The sequence below is a fragment of the Eumetopias jubatus genome, unplaced genomic scaffold, assembly GCF_037043125.1.
Source record: "Eumetopias jubatus isolate StellerSeaLion01/CBP00866 unplaced genomic scaffold, mEumJub1_p1.0 scaffold_1, whole genome shotgun sequence".
NCBI classification, from domain to species: Eukaryota; Metazoa; Chordata; class Mammalia; order Carnivora; family Otariidae; genus Eumetopias; species Eumetopias jubatus.
Genome location: NW_028274807.1, coordinates 150,277,922 through 150,295,459, shown reverse-complemented (window position 1 = coordinate 150,295,459; position 17,538 = coordinate 150,277,922). Strand labels below are relative to the sequence as shown.

The 17,538-nt window shown below is 36.9% G+C and overlaps 1 protein-coding gene across 5 annotated transcripts in view; it reads left to right on the top strand.

The window, feature by feature from the left end:
- GOLGA4 (golgin A4) overlaps positions 1–17,538 on the top strand; it is a 121,305-nt gene that overhangs the window by 87,029 nt on the left and 16,738 nt on the right. For all 5 annotated transcript variants that reach the window (XM_088026743.1, XM_028107079.2, XM_088026741.1 and 2 more), the window contains 4 exons: positions 9,854–9,967; positions 10,117–10,137; positions 10,522–10,590; positions 12,812–12,887. In XM_088026743.1, the coding sequence (XP_087882869.1) occupies positions 9,854–9,967; positions 10,117–10,137; positions 10,522–10,590; positions 12,812–12,887 (280 nt within the window). The remainder of the gene's footprint in view (positions 1–9,853; positions 9,968–10,116; positions 10,138–10,521; positions 10,591–12,811; positions 12,888–17,538) is intronic.

The following is a 17,538-nucleotide window of genomic DNA, read 5'->3' as shown; positions in this document are numbered from 1 at the left end:
AATGGTCTATAATGAAAACCCATTCCTGTTCGCTCTATTCTACATCTTGCCCCTTTTCTCTCCACAGGTAACCATTCTTCTTTTCTCTCTCTTTTTTTCTTTTTTAAAGATTTTATTTATTTATTTGAGAAAGAGAGCAAGGGTGCATGAGCAGGGGGAAGGGCAGAGGGGGGGGAGAGAGAATTTCAAGCAAACTGTGCACTGAGCATGGAGTCTGATGCAATGCTCAATCCCAGGACCCTGAGATGATGACCTGAGCCAAAATCACGAGTCGGACACTTAACCCACTGAGCCACCCAGGCGCCCCTGTTCTTTTCTTTTTTAAAAAAATTCAATTTATTTAAGTAAGTAAAAACCCAAACAAAAAGAGTTGATCCATTTCTCCTACCTCCCCATACCCTACCTCTGGCAGTCACCAGTCTGTTTTCTGTGTCTTTGAGTTTGGTTTTTAAATTTTTACTTATTTTTAGATTCCACATATAAGTAAGATTATTATGGTATTTGTTTTTCCCTCTCACTTCTTTCATTCAGCGTAATGCCTTTGAAGCCCCTCCATGTTGTCACAAATAGCAAGGTTTCATTCTTTTTTATGGCTGAATGATATTCCTCTGTGTATGTGTGTAACAATTTCTTTATCCATTCGTGTGTGTGTGTGTGTGTGTGTGTGTGTGTGTATGTGATAGTTTCATTATCCATTCATCTACTGATGGACACTTAAGTTGTTTCCATATCTTGGCTATTTATTATAAATAATGCTGCAGTGAACACTAACTTTTTGAATTAGTGTTTTTGTTTTCTTTGGATAAATAACCCACAAGTGGAATTGGCTGGATCATATGGTAGTTCTATTTTTAATATTTTGAGGAACTTCCACACTGTTTTCCAGAGTGGCTGCACCAGTTTACATTCCCACCAACAGTGCACAAGGGTTCCCTTTTCTCCACATCTTTATCAGCACTCATTATTTCTAGTTGTTTTTTTTTTTAATAATAGTTATTTTAACATTTGTGAGGGGATATCTCATTAAGGTTTTGATTTGCATTTTTCTGGTGATTAATGATGTAGAGCATCTTTTTATGGACCTGTTGGCCATCTGTGTGTCTGGAAAAATGTTTATTTAGGTCTTGTGCCCATTTTTAAATTGGATTTTTTTTCTTTTTGCTGTTGAGTTATATGAATTTTTTATATATTTTGGATATTAGCCCTTTATCAGATATTAGCCCTTATCAAAATACCAGGTCAATGTTTTCTCTCATTTAGTAGATTGTCTTTCCAGTTAATGGTTTCCTTTGCTATCCAGAAGCTTTTTAGTTTGATGGGGTGCCACTTGGTTATTTTTGCTTTTGGTGTCAGATTCAAAACCATCACCAAGGCCTGTTTCAAAGAGCTTACTGCCTTTGTTTTCTTCTAGGAATTTTATGGTTTTAGATCTTACATTCAAGTTTTTAATCCATTTTTTTAAAAAAGATTTTATTTATTTATTTTAGAGAGAGAGCACAAGCAGGGGGAACAGAAGTGGGAGGGGTAGCAGCAGGTTCCCTGTGGAGCAGGGAGCCCAATGTGATGCAGGGCTCGATCCCAGGAACCAGGATCATGACCTGAGCCATAGGCAGATGCTTAAACATCTGAGCCACCTAGGTGCCCCATTTTGAGTTAATTTGTAGATGGTGTGAGATGGTAGTCCAGTTTCATTCTTTTGTATGTGGCTGTCCAGTCTTCTCCACGTAATTAAATGAAGAGACTATCCTCTACCCCATTGTATGTTCTTGGCTCATTTGTTATAAATTAATTTACCATATATGCATGGATTTATTTCTGGGCTTTATCCTATTCCATTGATCTCCATGTCTGTTTTTATGCCAAGACCATACTGTTTTAATTACTATAGCTTTGCAAAAATAGTTTGAAATCAGGGATGCCTCCAGCTTTGTTGTTTCTCATGATTGCTTTGGCTATTTGGGGTCTTTTGTGGTTCCATACAAATTTTAGAATTATTTGTATAGTTCTGTGAAAAATGCCATTGGAATTTTGGTAGGAATTATCTTGAATTTTAGATTGCTTTGAGTAGTATGGACATGTGACAATATTAATTCTTCCAGTCCATAAGCACAGAGTCTCTTTACATTTATTTATGTATTTTTCTATTTCTTTCATCAATGTCTCATAGTTTTCAGAGTACATGTCTTCCACCTCCTTGGTTAAATTTATTCCTACATATTTTTTTGTTTTTTAAAGATTTATTTATTCATTTGAGAGAGAGATAGTGCACAAACAGGGAGAGGGGCAGAAAGAGAGAGAGAAAGAGAATCCCAAGCAGACTCTCCACTGAACACAGAACCTGACGTGGGGCCCAATCTCATGACCCTGAGATCATGACCTGAGCCGAAAATCAAGAGTTGGATGCTCAACCGACTGAGCCACCAGGCACCCTAGTATTTTATTATTTTTGATGCAATTGTAAGTGGGATTGTTTTCTTAAATTTTTAGTTTATTTATTAGTGTATAGGAATGCAGTAGATTTTTGTGTATTGATTTTTGTATCCTACAACTTTACTTAATTCTTTTATTGGTTCTAACAGGTTTTTGATGGAGTCTTTAGGATTTTCTATATATAATATGTACTCTGCAAATAGTATTTTCCTTTTCTTTCCAATTTGGATGGCTTTTATTTATTTTTCTTGCCTAATTGCTCTGGCCAGGACTTCTAATACTATGTTGAATAAAAGTGGTGAGAGTGGACATCCTTATCTTGTTCCTGATCTTAGAAGAAAAGCTTTCAGCTTTTCACCATTAAGTATGATGTTAGCTGTGGGCTTGTCATATTTGGCCTTTTTTGTGTTGAGGTACATTCCCTCTGTACCCACTTTGTTGAGAGTTTTTATTATAAATGGATGTGGAATTTTGTCAGATGTTTTTTTCGGCATGTATTGAGATAACCGTATGATTTCTAGCCTTCATTTTGTTAATGTGACATTGACTGATCTGCAAATGTTGAAACATCCTTAATCCCTGGAATAAATCCAGCTTGATCATGGTATATGATCCTTTTAATGTATTGTTGAATTTGGTTTGCTAATATCTTGTTGAGGATTTTTCCTTTTATGTTCATTAGAGTTTTGGCCTATAATTTTTGCATATTTGTGTGGTGTCTTTGATTTTGGTATCAGGGTGATGCTGGACTCTTAAAAGGAGTTTGGAAAAGTTCCTTCCTCTATTTTTTGGAAGAGTTTGAGAACGATTTTTCTTTGAATGTGCAGTACATTCAAAGTGAGGGTGTCTGGTCCTGGACTTTTGTTTATTGGGAGGTTTTTGATTACTGATTCAATCTCATTACCAGTAATTGGTCTGTTCAGATTTTCTACTTCATCATGATTTAGTGTTGGTAGATTGAATGTTTCTAGGAATGTTTCTGCTAGGTTCCCCAATTTGTTAATGTATAATTTTTCATTGTAGTGTCTTACAATTCTTGTATTTTTGTGGTATCAGTTATAACTTTTTTGATTTCTGATATAATTTATTTGAATCCCCTTTCTTTTTTTCCCAGTGAGTCTAGAAAAAGATTTGTCAGTTTTGTGTATCTTTTTAGAGAACCAGCTCTTAGTTTCATTGATCAATTTTCTATTGTGTTTTTAATCTTTATATCATTTAGTTCTAATCTGTTATTTCCTTTCTTATTCTTTCGTTCTTTTTCTAGTTCCTTGAGGTGTGTGTAAAGTTAGTTTGTTTATTTGAGAATGTTCATGTTTCCTGAAGTAGGCATTTATCACTATGAACTTCCCTTTTAGAACTGCTTTTGCTGCATCCTATAAATTTTAGTATGTTCTATTTCCATTTTTATTTGTCTCAGGATCTTTAAAAATTTTTCTTTTGATTTCTAGTTTGACCCATTGGTTGTTCAGTAGCATGTTGTTTAATCTCCACATATTTGTGAATTTTCCAGTTTTCTTTATGTGTGTGTGTGTGTGTGTGTGTGTTTAATTTTTTAATTTAAGTACAGTTGACACATAATGCTACATTAGTTTCAGGTATACAACATAGTGATTCAGCTTCTCTATATGTTATGCTACACCCACCATAGTGTAGCTACCATCTATCAACATCCAACGCTTTTACAATATCATTGACTCTATTCCTGGTGCTATCTGTGCCTTGCAGTTTTCTTTGTGTAATTAATTTCTAGTTTCATACTGCTGTGGTTGGAAAAGATGCTTGATATGATTTCAGTCTTCTAACTTTATTAAGACTTGTTTTGTGGCCTAATATATGATCTGTCTTGGAAAATATTCTGTGTGCACACAAGAAGAATGTGTATTCTGTTGCTTTTGGATGGAATGTTCTGTATATTTCTGTTTAGTTCATTTGGTCTAATATGTCAGTTAAGGCCATTATTTTCTTATTGATTTTCTGCCTGGATGATCTATTCATTGATGTAAGTAGGGTTTAAAGTCCCCTACTATTATTGTATTGCTGTCTGTTACTCCTTTTAGGTTTGTTAATATTTGCTTTATATATTTAGGTGCTCGTATGTTGGGTGCATAAATATTTGTAAATGTTTTGTCTTTTTTGTAGGGTTGACCACTTTACATTATGTAATATCCTTCTTTGTCTCTTATAGTCTTTGTTTTAAAGTCTTATTTTATCTGATATAAGTTTTGCTACCCTGGCTTTTTTGTTTATTTCCATTTGCATGGATATCTTTTTTCATCATTTTACTTTTAGTGTGTATGTCCTTACATCTAAAGAGATTCTCTTGTAGGCAGCATATAGATGGGTCTTGTTTTCAGTTTATTTAGCCATTCTGAGTCTTTTGATTGGAAAATTTAGTCCATTTATGTTTAAAGTAGTTATTGATAAATATGTGCTTATTGCCATTTTGTTCATTGTTTTCTGGCTGTTTTTGTATTTCCTCTCTGTTTGATGCTTCTTTCCCTGTTTTCTTTATATTCTGATGACTTTCTTTGATGGTATGCTTATCTTTATCTTTTGTGTATTTATTATAGTTTTTGCTTTGTGTTTACCATGGGGCTTACATAGAACAACTTATAACAGTCTGTTTTAAGTTGATAACAATTTAAGTTTGATCCCATTACAAAGCTCAACATTATAATTACTCCTTGACATTCTATGTTTTTGATGTCACATTCTACATCTTTTTATCTTGTGTATTCCTTTTTTTTTTTTAAAGATTTTTATTTATTTATTTATTGAGAGAGAGAGAGCGCACAAGCAGGGGGAGAGGGAGAGGCAGGCTCCCCGCTGAGCAGGGAGCCCGATGTGGGGCTCAATCCCAGGACCCTGGGATCATGACCTGAGCTAAAGGCAGCTGCTTAATGACAGAGCCATCCAGGCGCCCCTGTCTTGTGTATTTCTTAATTCATTATTGTAAATATAATTATTTTTACTACTTTTGTTTTTTAACTTCAGACTAGCTTTATAAATGATTATACAGTAGATGAAACAACCACCTCTCTCAGTCTTGAAGGATTGGCATCATGCAGGAGATGAGCCTTTATTGTTCAGCCCTGCCTCAGCTCTTGGTTGTCTCTTAAACCTTTGTGCTTGTCCGAGCAGCTTATTATATTTTTAATAGTTCTCAGTAGTTGAGGATGTGCTACCAACCTGTCAGTATTTCAGAAGGGAGGCTCTCAGCACTTAGATTCATGCTGATTGGAAGCCAGACCCTCAGGCATCAGTTTTTAAAAATATGCAAACATATATAGTCCTGTGGGACTGCAAGCAAGTGTAAGCCCTGCAGGCCACCAGAGGCAGGCCATCTGAAAGTGTACCTTGAGTGGCAGTCACAAAAATCACGATTCCATATGAGTGTATAAGCTCTTTTCTGGGTGATATTGGCAAGCTAGAGCAAGGCAGAAGGAGGGAGAGCACCATGGTAGCATCCATAGCCTGTGCTCCCTGAGAGCAGCTCCATAAGCCACAAAATGTGTCCCAAATCTGAAGCCTGCCCCTTAGGCCAGAGCTCCAGGACAAGCAAAGAGGCCTCCTTCACAGAAAGATTGGGGGTTATACTTCAATCCACTGTTTGCACAGTGCCCCAGGGGTGGGTAGTCTGCCAAGAACCATCTCTCCAATTGCCATAGTGCTATGGGATCCAGGAATGCAAGCCATCTTGGCCACCAAAGCCAGGTGATCAAGGGGTGTCTTTGGGCAGTAGTGGCAAAAATCAGGACACCAGACACATGTAAAGTTCCCCTCCTGAAGACACTGGTGCTCTGGAGTATGGCAGAGGGTGAGCTCAAAGATGACTTGAGGAAGGGATTACATTCTGCCTTTAGGTGCATGTTTAAGTAGAAGCCTTCCCCTTAGGCCACAGTCATGATGATTAACCAATAGGCCTCTTTCACACACAGTCTGAGCTCCTGTGTCTGTTGTCTTTTGCTGTGCCCTTGGGGATGGTTAGCTATTTAAGAACTTTTCCTCTGTTATAGCCCTGTGGGATCCATGGGCACTGTCCACCAGAGCCAGTATAGCTGTGTTCCCTGGCAGCAGCTGCAAAAATTGGGGCACCAAATGGAGATATGAGCTCCTTTCTGAGTGATACTGATTATTACAGTCTCATGGGACTAGGAACACAAGCTCCCTTGGCCTCCAGAGCCATGTGATCAAGAGGTGTCCCCTTAGGTGGCAGCTGCAAAAATCAGGGCACCAGATGCCTGTAAAAGCACCCTTCTGGGAGATACTGGTGTTCTGGAACATGTCAAAAGGAGCATGGAAAGATGGCACCTGCCAGTCTGTGTGCCCAGAGAGTATTCCAGCAGGCTCCTAGGTGTGTGTGTTAAATTAGATGTCTGCCCTTCAGGCCAGTGCTTTAATAGAAGCAGGTGAGTCTCCTTCACTTTAAGTCTGGATGGAACTGGCTACCTCTGAGCTGGGCCCTGAGGTGGGTGAGTGCAGGCACAGGAACCCTTTAAGAGTGGTTTCTCAGATCACTAGTTTTGTGAGTCTCAGGATGTGAACCTTGTTGGCTTTCAAAGTTAGATGTTTTGGGGGCTTGTCTCTCAAGTATATATCTTAAAAGTTGGAATGCTCAGTCCTCGGAAAAATTCTGGGTTTTGAGGTTCCTCCCAGTTGTTGGTTGTCATGCTGGGGATGGGATTTATGACCAGGTTGTGTCTTAGCCTCTCCTACCCACTCCAGTGTGGTTTTTTTCCTCATTTGCCTGATGTGTAGCCATCACTCAGCCAGGCTTTTTTGTTTTTTATTTTTAAGAGGAAATTGTTCCCTATGTAGCTGTACACTCAGTGTGTCCATGGGAGGAAGTGAGTTCAGGATCTTCCTGTATTGCCACCTTGAGCCAGAGATCAATGATTAGTTTCTTTCATAATATTGCAGTGTTTTGTGTAAACAGAAACAAAAATGAAATATGTTTTTTCCCTTTTCTACTCAAAAGTTTGCTTTTTGAATATTCTTTTCTGCATCATATTGTTTTAACATAGTTTTTTTTAGAACCCCTTAAATATAATTCATTGCATCAGTGTTCTTTTGGTACTCATCTGTATTCATTACTTCACTTATAACATGAATTTTTGTCATACATACATATGTGTGTAGGAGAATATTAATGTGTATGTCCTCTCTCCTAGATTATAAGCATCTGGTGGGCAGGGATTTTGTTACTCATCTCTAGTCTTGAAGACTTAGCCAGATACTTGGCACATACTAGACACTTGGTAAATTTGAAGGAGGTGACATGTGCTAGGGCAGGGAAGAACCCATTTGGGAAGAGGGACTGATGACATCTCAGAGGAAGAGCTGAGTACTCATGTAAGTGAGCTTAAGTAATAGCCTGGTCCCAGCTCAGAGCAGTCCCACTGGGAGGAGGTAGCTTGGCTACATTAGATACAAAACTGGTTTCCTTTTGACATTGACTATATTTTAGTGATTTGGCTTTGGCATAATAACTAGACTCTCAAACATGATTTCCATGGATGTGCATTAACATTCAGTTTAACTGGTTTTCCTTATTGTTCTTACTTTGAAGTAAGTAGTACTGTTTTTTTTTCCTCCTTCAATACTAGAAAGCTCTTAAAAAGGAATTTACAAAATTGTTTCTTAAATTAGAAATAACACAGAAGGGATTTTTTCCTAATTCTTAGTGGGCTTGATTTAGATAGTATCCCACAACTGTCAAAGGAAATGTCAGACATAGCTGATTGTCATATTAAAATCTGGGCCTGGGGGCACCGGGTGGTTCATTTGGTTAAGCGTCTGCCTCTTGATTTTGGCTAAGGTCATGATCTCAGGGATATGAGATTGAAACTCACGTCGGGCTCCATGCTCAGTGCGGAGTCTGCTTAAGATTTTCTCTCTCCCTCTGCCCCCCCGCCGACTCTCTCACCAAATAAATAAATAAATTAGTAAAATAAAATAAAATAAAATAAAATAAAAATTGGGGCCTAACTGAATAAGTAGCTGTAGAGGTGATCCTTTCAAAGGTGCCTAAACCACATTGACACAGACATCCACACAGGATATGCCGTGGTAGACTAAAAACAGTAAACTGTGGGCAGTAAAATATTTGCAAGAGTTTGTGGTTGATGGTGTTTTAGGGATGGAGGCTAGGTTCAAGTGAGCCTCAGTGGGGAGATACCTAAGGAGGCTGGTTACTAGACATCCCTGCTTTGCTTATGTTGCCAGAAGAAGTTTGTTCTTTTTCAGTTGGTCTAAGTTTCATGACCAGTGGGGTATTTCAAAGTAGATTTTCCAAGTGTCCTTATGGTTCATTGCCTTATTTTGTGCCATGGGGCCTCTCTTTTTTTTGTTTGTTTTTGAGGATGATGTTTCTTGGTTCTGTCAAGTCAGCATCTGTTAAATCAGATATCCATTTGTTGCTGTTTTTCCTGTTCAGTCTCTTAGTCAGCAAACACTTGTCCTGTCTTATTACTCAATCTGATCAATATTTCAATTGCAAATGTTCTTTTAGTAAAGATGTTATTACAAGATTTATAAGAGCAAGAAGAGGTCTGGACTGCTCTGTACAATAAATGATGGCAGTTATCAAGACAAGTGAAGAAATGTAGAATGGGCAATAGCCTTTACTAGGGCAATCAAAACAGAAGAGAGAAATGATTTGTATACCAAATTTTCTAAGTTAGGATTTTTGGACCAATAAGTCACATATACTTTTACAGCCTTGTCTATTTTTTTGCAAAGTTCAGGGCAAATGGAGACATTACATGGTTACTAATACATTGGACAATAATTTTTTTTTTAATAGACTTTAGTTGAATATTTTACCCCAGAGAACCACTGGTGTGGTTTAGGGACAGATGTATAGATGGAGGTTTGCTGAACCAGGACAAAAAATCATTTCTCGATTTACACAGCTATCCAAAGGGCTAGGAAAAACCTCCACAACTTGTGATCAGTAAGTTGCCAGCTGGTTGATCAGTGCTGTGCCTCACTGTATCTACTGTATTATTTGTATTTGTATTAATGGATGTTTTCTGGAAATCGGATCCTAATGTGGAAAAGGGCAGAGTCCCTAACACACAGGCTCTGTGTTCAAGTCCTGTCACCACATTGTTACATACCTGATGGTCATTCAAGCCTGGGAAGCTTACAGGGAAAGAAACTGCTTGATGGGCTTTATGGAGTGGGGACAGAGGGAGTGAGAGAGGGAACAGTAATATGGCATGAATAGCAAGGTTGACGTTAAAAGTGGGACATGAAGGAAGGTATTTAGAGTATAGTCACGAATGACGATAGAAACAATGGTTTGTGTCTCCAGAAATATTTAGGTATTTGTTTCTCCTTCTGAGGAGTTTACACTGTGTTGCCTCTACGATGTTCTTTTTGGTATGTTCATTAGCACTTTTTTTCTTTAATCTTAAAGGCTCGTGAAGAAGAAATGACTGCTAAAGTAATCGACCTGCAGACTCAACTGGAGGAGCTACGGAATAAGTACCAGGAAAGGCTGCAGCAGGAGGAGAGCCCTGGCAATGACAAAGTGAGAGGAACTAGACTCTTAAATCTTACCACTCTCTTAAGACTAAAATACTAAATTTTTATTTTCTTGTGAGTTCATATTGTTCCATTTTATTGCTTCTTATCGATTTTAGTGTATTATATACTCATTTTTTTCTTTTCCATTTACAGATAACAATTATGGAGTTACAGGTAAGACTAGTTCTTCATTGAATTTGACTGAAGACAGTATATTTTCAGGAGTATTTTGTGTGTGTGTGTGTGTGTGTGTGTGTGTGTGTGTGTGTGTTTAAGAGTTTATTTGAGAGAGAGCACGAGTCGGGGGAGGGGCAGAGGCAGAGGTTCAAGCAGACTCTCCACTGAGCGGGGAGCCCAACACGGGACTCGATCCCAGGATCCTGAGATCATGACGTGATCTGAAGTCAGGTGCTCCACCAACTGAGCCACCCAGGTGCCCCAGGAGTATTTTGTGTTTTAAAAGTTAAAACATAAAGATAATTTACCAAGCAGTACAATGTATATCCAGGCAGTGATGAAACCCATATGCATTTCAGATCTGACTTTATGTTTTTTTAGACACAACTAGCACAGAAGACTACTCTAATCAGTGATTCAAAGTTGAAAGAGCAAGAGTTCAGAGAACAGGTAAGGTTTAATTGGTGCCTTTTATTTTGAACTGACTGCCTTAATTTATGTTCTTTTGTACTTGGATCTCATTTAGCTCACTTTTAAAAACGAACTGATATAATACTGATTTAATAGCTGGCTTTGCAATTTTGTCTTACACAGGAAATTTTATTTCCAAAACTGAAGGTGCTGGAGTTTATCTCTTAAATTCATGATCACATGTATTTAAACAAGAACATTTGTATCTTATTCTTTCTAGTGTTTAACATCTTGGATAAGAATTTGTCTTTATTTGTAATAACAAGTTTTAAAAAAATGTTTTTGCTTTTATCAGAGGGAAAATATGTTGACATCAATCTTTACTACTTTTTCCTAGTAAATTGCCTTGTAAATTTTGTCCATATATTATCCAGTAATTAGGTTTAAATAGGACTGTGTATATATGTCTACAAGCATGCATAAGCATGAAAATACCAGTATATGCGTATCTGTGGTGCATCATCTTTAGTAGTCTTTTCTCCCAAATTCTAGAGGGATAGTGTACAAATCAGCAGGCTGTTTGAAGGCTATATCTTCAGGGATTTTCCAGTTTTTGCTTTGTTTTAAAAATTATTTGAGGGAGCGCACATGCAAGTGGGGGAGGGACAAAGGGGGGCAATCTCAAGCAGACTCCCCACTTAGCGCAAAGCCCAACATGGGGCTCAATCTCACAACCCTGAGATCATGAGCAGAGCTGAAATCTAGAGTCAGATGCTTAACCGACTGAGCCACACAGGCACCCCAATTTTCCAGTTTTCTTAAAAGTCATACATACAAAAATCTTGACAATTGTTGAAATTAGGTGACGGATTGATATATATGGGCATCGATTGTACTATATTCTCTGTGGTTATGTTTGAAAACTTTCACAATATATTTTTTTTAAATCATAAAAATAGTTGCTAAGTCCCAATGCTACTTTTTTTTTCTACTTCCCAGTGGTTTATCTTTTCTCATCTATTCTCAAGGTTGTTGCTTTAAAACTCTCTTCTTATAGCATCCTCAAATCTTCAAACTGTGCTAGCATAGCAATTTTTGTATTAGTTATTTTTATGGTGGTAAAATACACATAACATAAAATTGACCATTTTAACCAGTTTAAAGTGCACAATTCATTGACATGTAGTTCATTCACAATGTTGTGAAACCATCACCATTATCTAGTTCGAGAACATTTCATCACCCCATAAGGAAACCTTATACCCATGAAGCTGTTACTCCCCATTACCTCCTGGCAACCACTACTCTACTCCTGTGTCTGTAAATTTGCCTATTGTATTTTATATAAATACAATCACATAAAACATAGCCTTTCTTATCTGGCTTATTTTACTTAGCACAGTGTTTTTAAGGTTCTTCAGTGTAGCATGTATCAGTACTTTATTCTTTTTTATGGCTGAATATTATTTAGTTATATGGATATATCATACTTCATTCATTAGTTTATGAATGTTTGGGTTATTTCTACCTTTTGGCTATTACGTATAGTGCTGTCAGGAACATTGTGTACAAGTTTTTATTTGAGCACCTATTTCCAGTTCTTTGGGGTATATACCCAGGAGTGAAATTGCTAGATCATTTGGTAATTATATGTTCAGCTTTTTGATGAACCACCAAAATACATTGTGGCACCATTTTACATTCCCACCAACAAAGTTATATAAGGATTCCAATTTTTCCACATCCTCACCAACAAGTTTTTGATTATAGCCATAGTAGTTGGTATGAAGTAGTATCTCATTTTGGTTTTAATTTGCATTTTTCTAATGACTAATGATTGGACATCTTATATTCTGTTTGTTGGCCATTGGTATGTCTTATTTGGAGCAATGTCTAAGTCCTTTGCTAATTTTTTAGTTGGGTTATTTGGTTTCTTGTTCAGTTGTATTCTTTATTCTGAATACAAGTCCCTTAAGAGATACGTGATTTGCAAGTATTTTCTCCATTTTGTGGGTGGTCTTTTCACTTTGTGATAATGTCCTTTGAGGCACAAAAGTTTTACTTTTGATAAAGACCATTTTATATATTTTCTCTTTTGTTTGTGCTTTTGGTGTCATATCTAAGAAACCATTTGTATTAATTGTATTTGCCTATATTCTGTCCTAAGTATTAAAGAATCTAGTAGCTATAGCAGTCCTTTCTTTTACATATGGTTTCCATACGAATCTTATGATATGATTTAAGTATTTGTTACTTTTAGATTCACAATTTAGAAGACCGTTTGAAGAAATATGAAAAGAATGTATATGCAACAACTGTGGGAACACCTTACAAAGGTAGGAATGATCTCTTATGCTTTCCACAGTTATCTCTTATTGCTGGATTTATGGAGGAGTTTTATTTTTGTCTTTGCTAATCTGCTCTTTACAACGAATATATTTTACCTTTGTAATTCACCAATGACAGCTAGTTTTAAGGAAAGAATGATAGTAATCTAAAACAAAAATAATGCATATTTGTTGCAAAAAAAAAATCAAACAGCTGCCGTGTGTAAGTGGAACTGCAGGTTCCCACTTTACGCTCTCCAGATGGAACCAACCTAGTGGTAATTTATGTATATTTTCCCAGACTCTTCTGTATGTATGCAAACATTTATGTAATCTACTACATGTACTCATACAGACACAGCTCTATGATTCTTTTTTTTTTTTTTAAGATTTTATTTATTTATTTGACAGACACAGCGAGAGAGGAAACACAAGCAGGGGGGAGTGGGAGAGGGAGAAGCAAGACTCCCGACTGAGCAGGAAGCCTGATGCAGGGCTCGATCCCAGGACCCTGGGATCATGACCTGAGCCGAAGGCAGATGCTTAACAACTGAGCTACCCAGGCGCCCCTATGATTCTGTTTTTTACTATTACCATAGTGTTATATTTACTAATTTTAAACTCTGATTTAAGGAGAAAATAATTTCATAAAAATTCTTATACTCAAGGTAGGAGAGGGTGATTTGGAAACATTCTCTTGATTGAAATAATATATGCCACTTACAAAGGATTTTAAAGATGAACTTGAGTGTTTACATAGTGTTTCCCTTGAGATAACTATGACCTTTGAATAATCTCATAACAATTTCCCCATCTGTTTTGCTGCCTCATTTCATTAAGAATAGTTTTATTTTGCTAAATGTCTTATAAAGCTTTTTGCTTTTTCAGGGAAGCACTTGGGCATAAATCTAAACCATTTTACATCCCTTTGTGTTATTGAAAGCTCTTACTTACTGCAATGAAATAACACAAGATATTATATAATTTTCAATTAAATTAAACAAGGACTTGCTTTGGATTCTCTCCAAAATGCTCTTCAAAAACAAGAGAAAACCAGCTTGGAAGTGTCTCATGGCTCGTTGCAGAAAAGATTCCTGCTACAAGGATTGTTTGCCATATCTAAGTCAACACATATGATTGTCAGCTCAACTGCTGACTCGGTGCTCAGCAGTGCATAGAGAATAATATTGATTCTTTTCATTAGTTTCAACTTAAGATTTTTATAATTTTCTTTTTTTCTCAGTTTTGAATTGTAAAATGAACACACATGTACAGGGTATTTAATAACTAACACATATACCAGTCTCCTCTACCATCCAAAAGTAGAGCATTCCTTTGATACCTTTCATAAGCCGAAATGGTGTAAAGCAAAGAAGCAATTACAGTTAGTTTATATGGAAAAAATTTTTAGCATTCCCAGACCCAAAAAATATCCTCTCTTAGGCTTTTCTGATACCTTAGGACACATCTTGCTAACAGATGCACAAATAAACCAAGATAAAGCACAGATGCTCACAGACACAGTTCAGAGCTATGGCGGCTTGATGCCGAGCGTAGTTCCTGGGGGCAGGAGCTCGATAGAGTCACCCTTCTGCTGGGGGTGCGGGCTGCCTCTGTAATGGCTCACTGCAAAACAAATGCTGAACACTATTTTCACTTCTCGCCTTTTTCATAAAAGCAAAAGACTCTAGATTTTTTTCGTTAGCAAAGACAGGTACTAGTGTAGGTTTTTGTAAAAGCGAAGTGGCGTAACGTGAATTTTCGAAAGGCAGGGGATACCAGAATAACACTAAGTGCTGGGCACTGTTTTGCATATCAACTCATTTAATTCTCTCACCAGCCTGGTCAGTCTAGTTGAATATGCACGTTAATCTCTTCACCATGCTATCTCTTTAAAGAGTAGAGTAGAATGAGCATCCACCAGGCAGGAAGAAATAAAAAGTACTAGTTCTTCAAAACCTCTGTGTAGGCCTCTGCAATAATAGCTTTATTCCTCCCCTCTACTGACTTTTTTTCCCCTGACTTTATGTTAACCATTCTCTTGTTCTTTATTGTTTACCACCTATGTATGTATTTCTAAGCAATACTTTGTTTAGATTTTGCTTGTTTTGGAACTTCATGTAATAGAATCATACTACAAGCTTGTATTTTTTCTTTTGCTTAACGTAAGTTTTGAGGTGCATCCATGTTGTGTGTAGCTCTGGTTCACTCATTTCCATTTATTAATTTTGTATATTGTACATGTCTCATGTGAAAGATTTTCTCTGTGCAACTAAGACTGGATTTGCTGAGTCATAGGATATGAACATTTTTGTGCACACCCTATCCTAGGTTGGCCAAACTAGATACAATTTGAAGATAATGTAGGAAACTGTTTTCTATATTTTTGTACTAATTTTCATTTTCACCAGCATTGGATAAGAGCTCTCATCACTCCAGCTCCTCAGCAGTCCTGGATTTATTAAAGCCCTTTTAATGCTTCACTGATTAAATTCTGTGCTGTGACTTGTAATTTTAATTACATCTCTCTTATTAGTAATCAGGTTGAACATCTTATTTGATCTTTTTTCTTTAAAGATTTTATTTATTTGAGAGACAGAGCAAGTGTGCATGGACAGGGGGAGGGGCAGAGAGGGAGGGAGAAGAAGAGACTCTCAAGCAAATTCTGTGCCAAGCATGGAGCCCGATGTGGGGATCAATCCCAGGACCTGAGATCATGACCTGAGCCGAAACCAAGAATTGGACTCTCAACCGACTGAGCCACCCAGGCGCCCCAATTTTTCATTTTTTTATTCATTCATTTTAGCTGTGTATATTTCTTTTGTGAAGTTCCTCTCCATTTCTTTTTTGTTTTCTAAGATCATCTATCATTTTCTTACTGATCTGTAGGAGTTTTTAAAAAATTCTGAATATTAATCCTTGTTTACACATTATAAAAACAAGGATTAATATTCAGAATATAATACATATACTATGTAGCATATATATGTAGTATTTATATAGTATAATATTTATATATATCATAAAGATATTGTACTAGTTGGTATTTTCTTTCTTTATTGTCTTTTGAATTTTTTATTATGGAATTTTTTTAGACATATAGAAAAATAATGAATATGGCATATAATGAACACACATGTACACATCAGCCACCCTCCAGAATTATCAAGACATATCTAATCTTGGTTCATTTCTACCCCAACCTTTCCTATCCTTAGTCCATTGGATTATTTTAAAGTAAGGTAGGTATTATATCTTATTTCATATGTAAATATTTCAGTATGTATCTATACAGAGGATTCCTTTGAAATAACCATGGTACTAATATCACACTTAAAAATTTCACAGTAATTCCTTAATCAAATAACTGGTCAATGTTCAGACACGTGTAGTTTCATAAATGTTTTCTGGCAGTGATGGTGGCAGACAGTTGATTTATTTGAATCAGCCAAGTAGTACCCATACTACTTTGATTGAGAAATCACTTAAGTCTGTTTTTAAAACTCTAGATTCCTTGTCTTTCTCCCTCTCCCTTTGTGTCTCCTTTTGTTGTTTATTTGTTAAAGAAACCAAATTACTTGTGCGTAAGTTTAAGGCATTCTGAACTCTTGGTCCTCCATCCCCTAGTAGTTAGAATGAGGGGCTTGGTCAGATTTAGATTTGTGTTATTGGCAATAGTACCTCCCAAAGGGAGCCAAACTGTATGTTGTTTCACATCAAAAGACACGTGTCTTTTTTTTTTTTAAGATTTTATTTATTTGAGAGAGAGAGAGAATGAGAGATAGAAAGCACGAGAGGGAAGAGGGTCAGAGGGAGAAGCAGACTCCCCGCTGAGCAGGAAGCCCGATGTGGGACTCAATTCTGGGACTCCAGGATCATGACCTGAGCCGAAGGCAGTCGCTTAACCAACTGAGCCACCCAGGCGCCCCGACACATGTCTTTTTTGTAACTGCTTTCACACAGTTCCAGGTGTCATCAGTTTGACTCATCACCTTTCACCTTGATTTTAGCACCCAGTGGGGACTGTTTTCCAAGATCTGTTTCACTAGTTATTGTGTAATGGTGATATTCACATTCTCCCATTTCTTGTGCAGATGTTAACTGGAATTCTTCTGTAAATGGAAAGATTCCCACATTATCTATGTGGTTACCTTGAGGTAAAGCTCATACAGGGAAAGCAGGATAAGTTCTTTTTACCCAGTTTAGTTATTCCACATTTTTGAGGGTCTCTTTTAACACCAGTAGTCTGTTCCAGTGATGGATTTGTCTATGCCTGCTCTAACACTTCACTCTCTTAATTATGATGACTTCATAGCCTTTCTTGTTTAGCTGGGGAAGCCCTCCCACTTTGTTTTTCAAGAGTGTCTTAGCTATCCTTAGCTCTTTGAATGTCCATTTAAGTTTTAGAATGAGATTATCAAGTTACACTCACAACACACACCCAGACCTGAGAGGATTTTGATTAGGATTGCTTTGAATTTATAGAAAGATTGAAGAGAATTGGCACCTCTATGGTATTGAGTATCCAACCCATAATCATGATATCTTTCAGCATTTACTTAGGTCTTCTTTGATTTCTGTCGCTATTGTCCTGAGTAGTTCTCTTGCACCTCTTTTATTACATTTATTCTTAGGTGTGATTGTAAAAGTAAAATTAGTT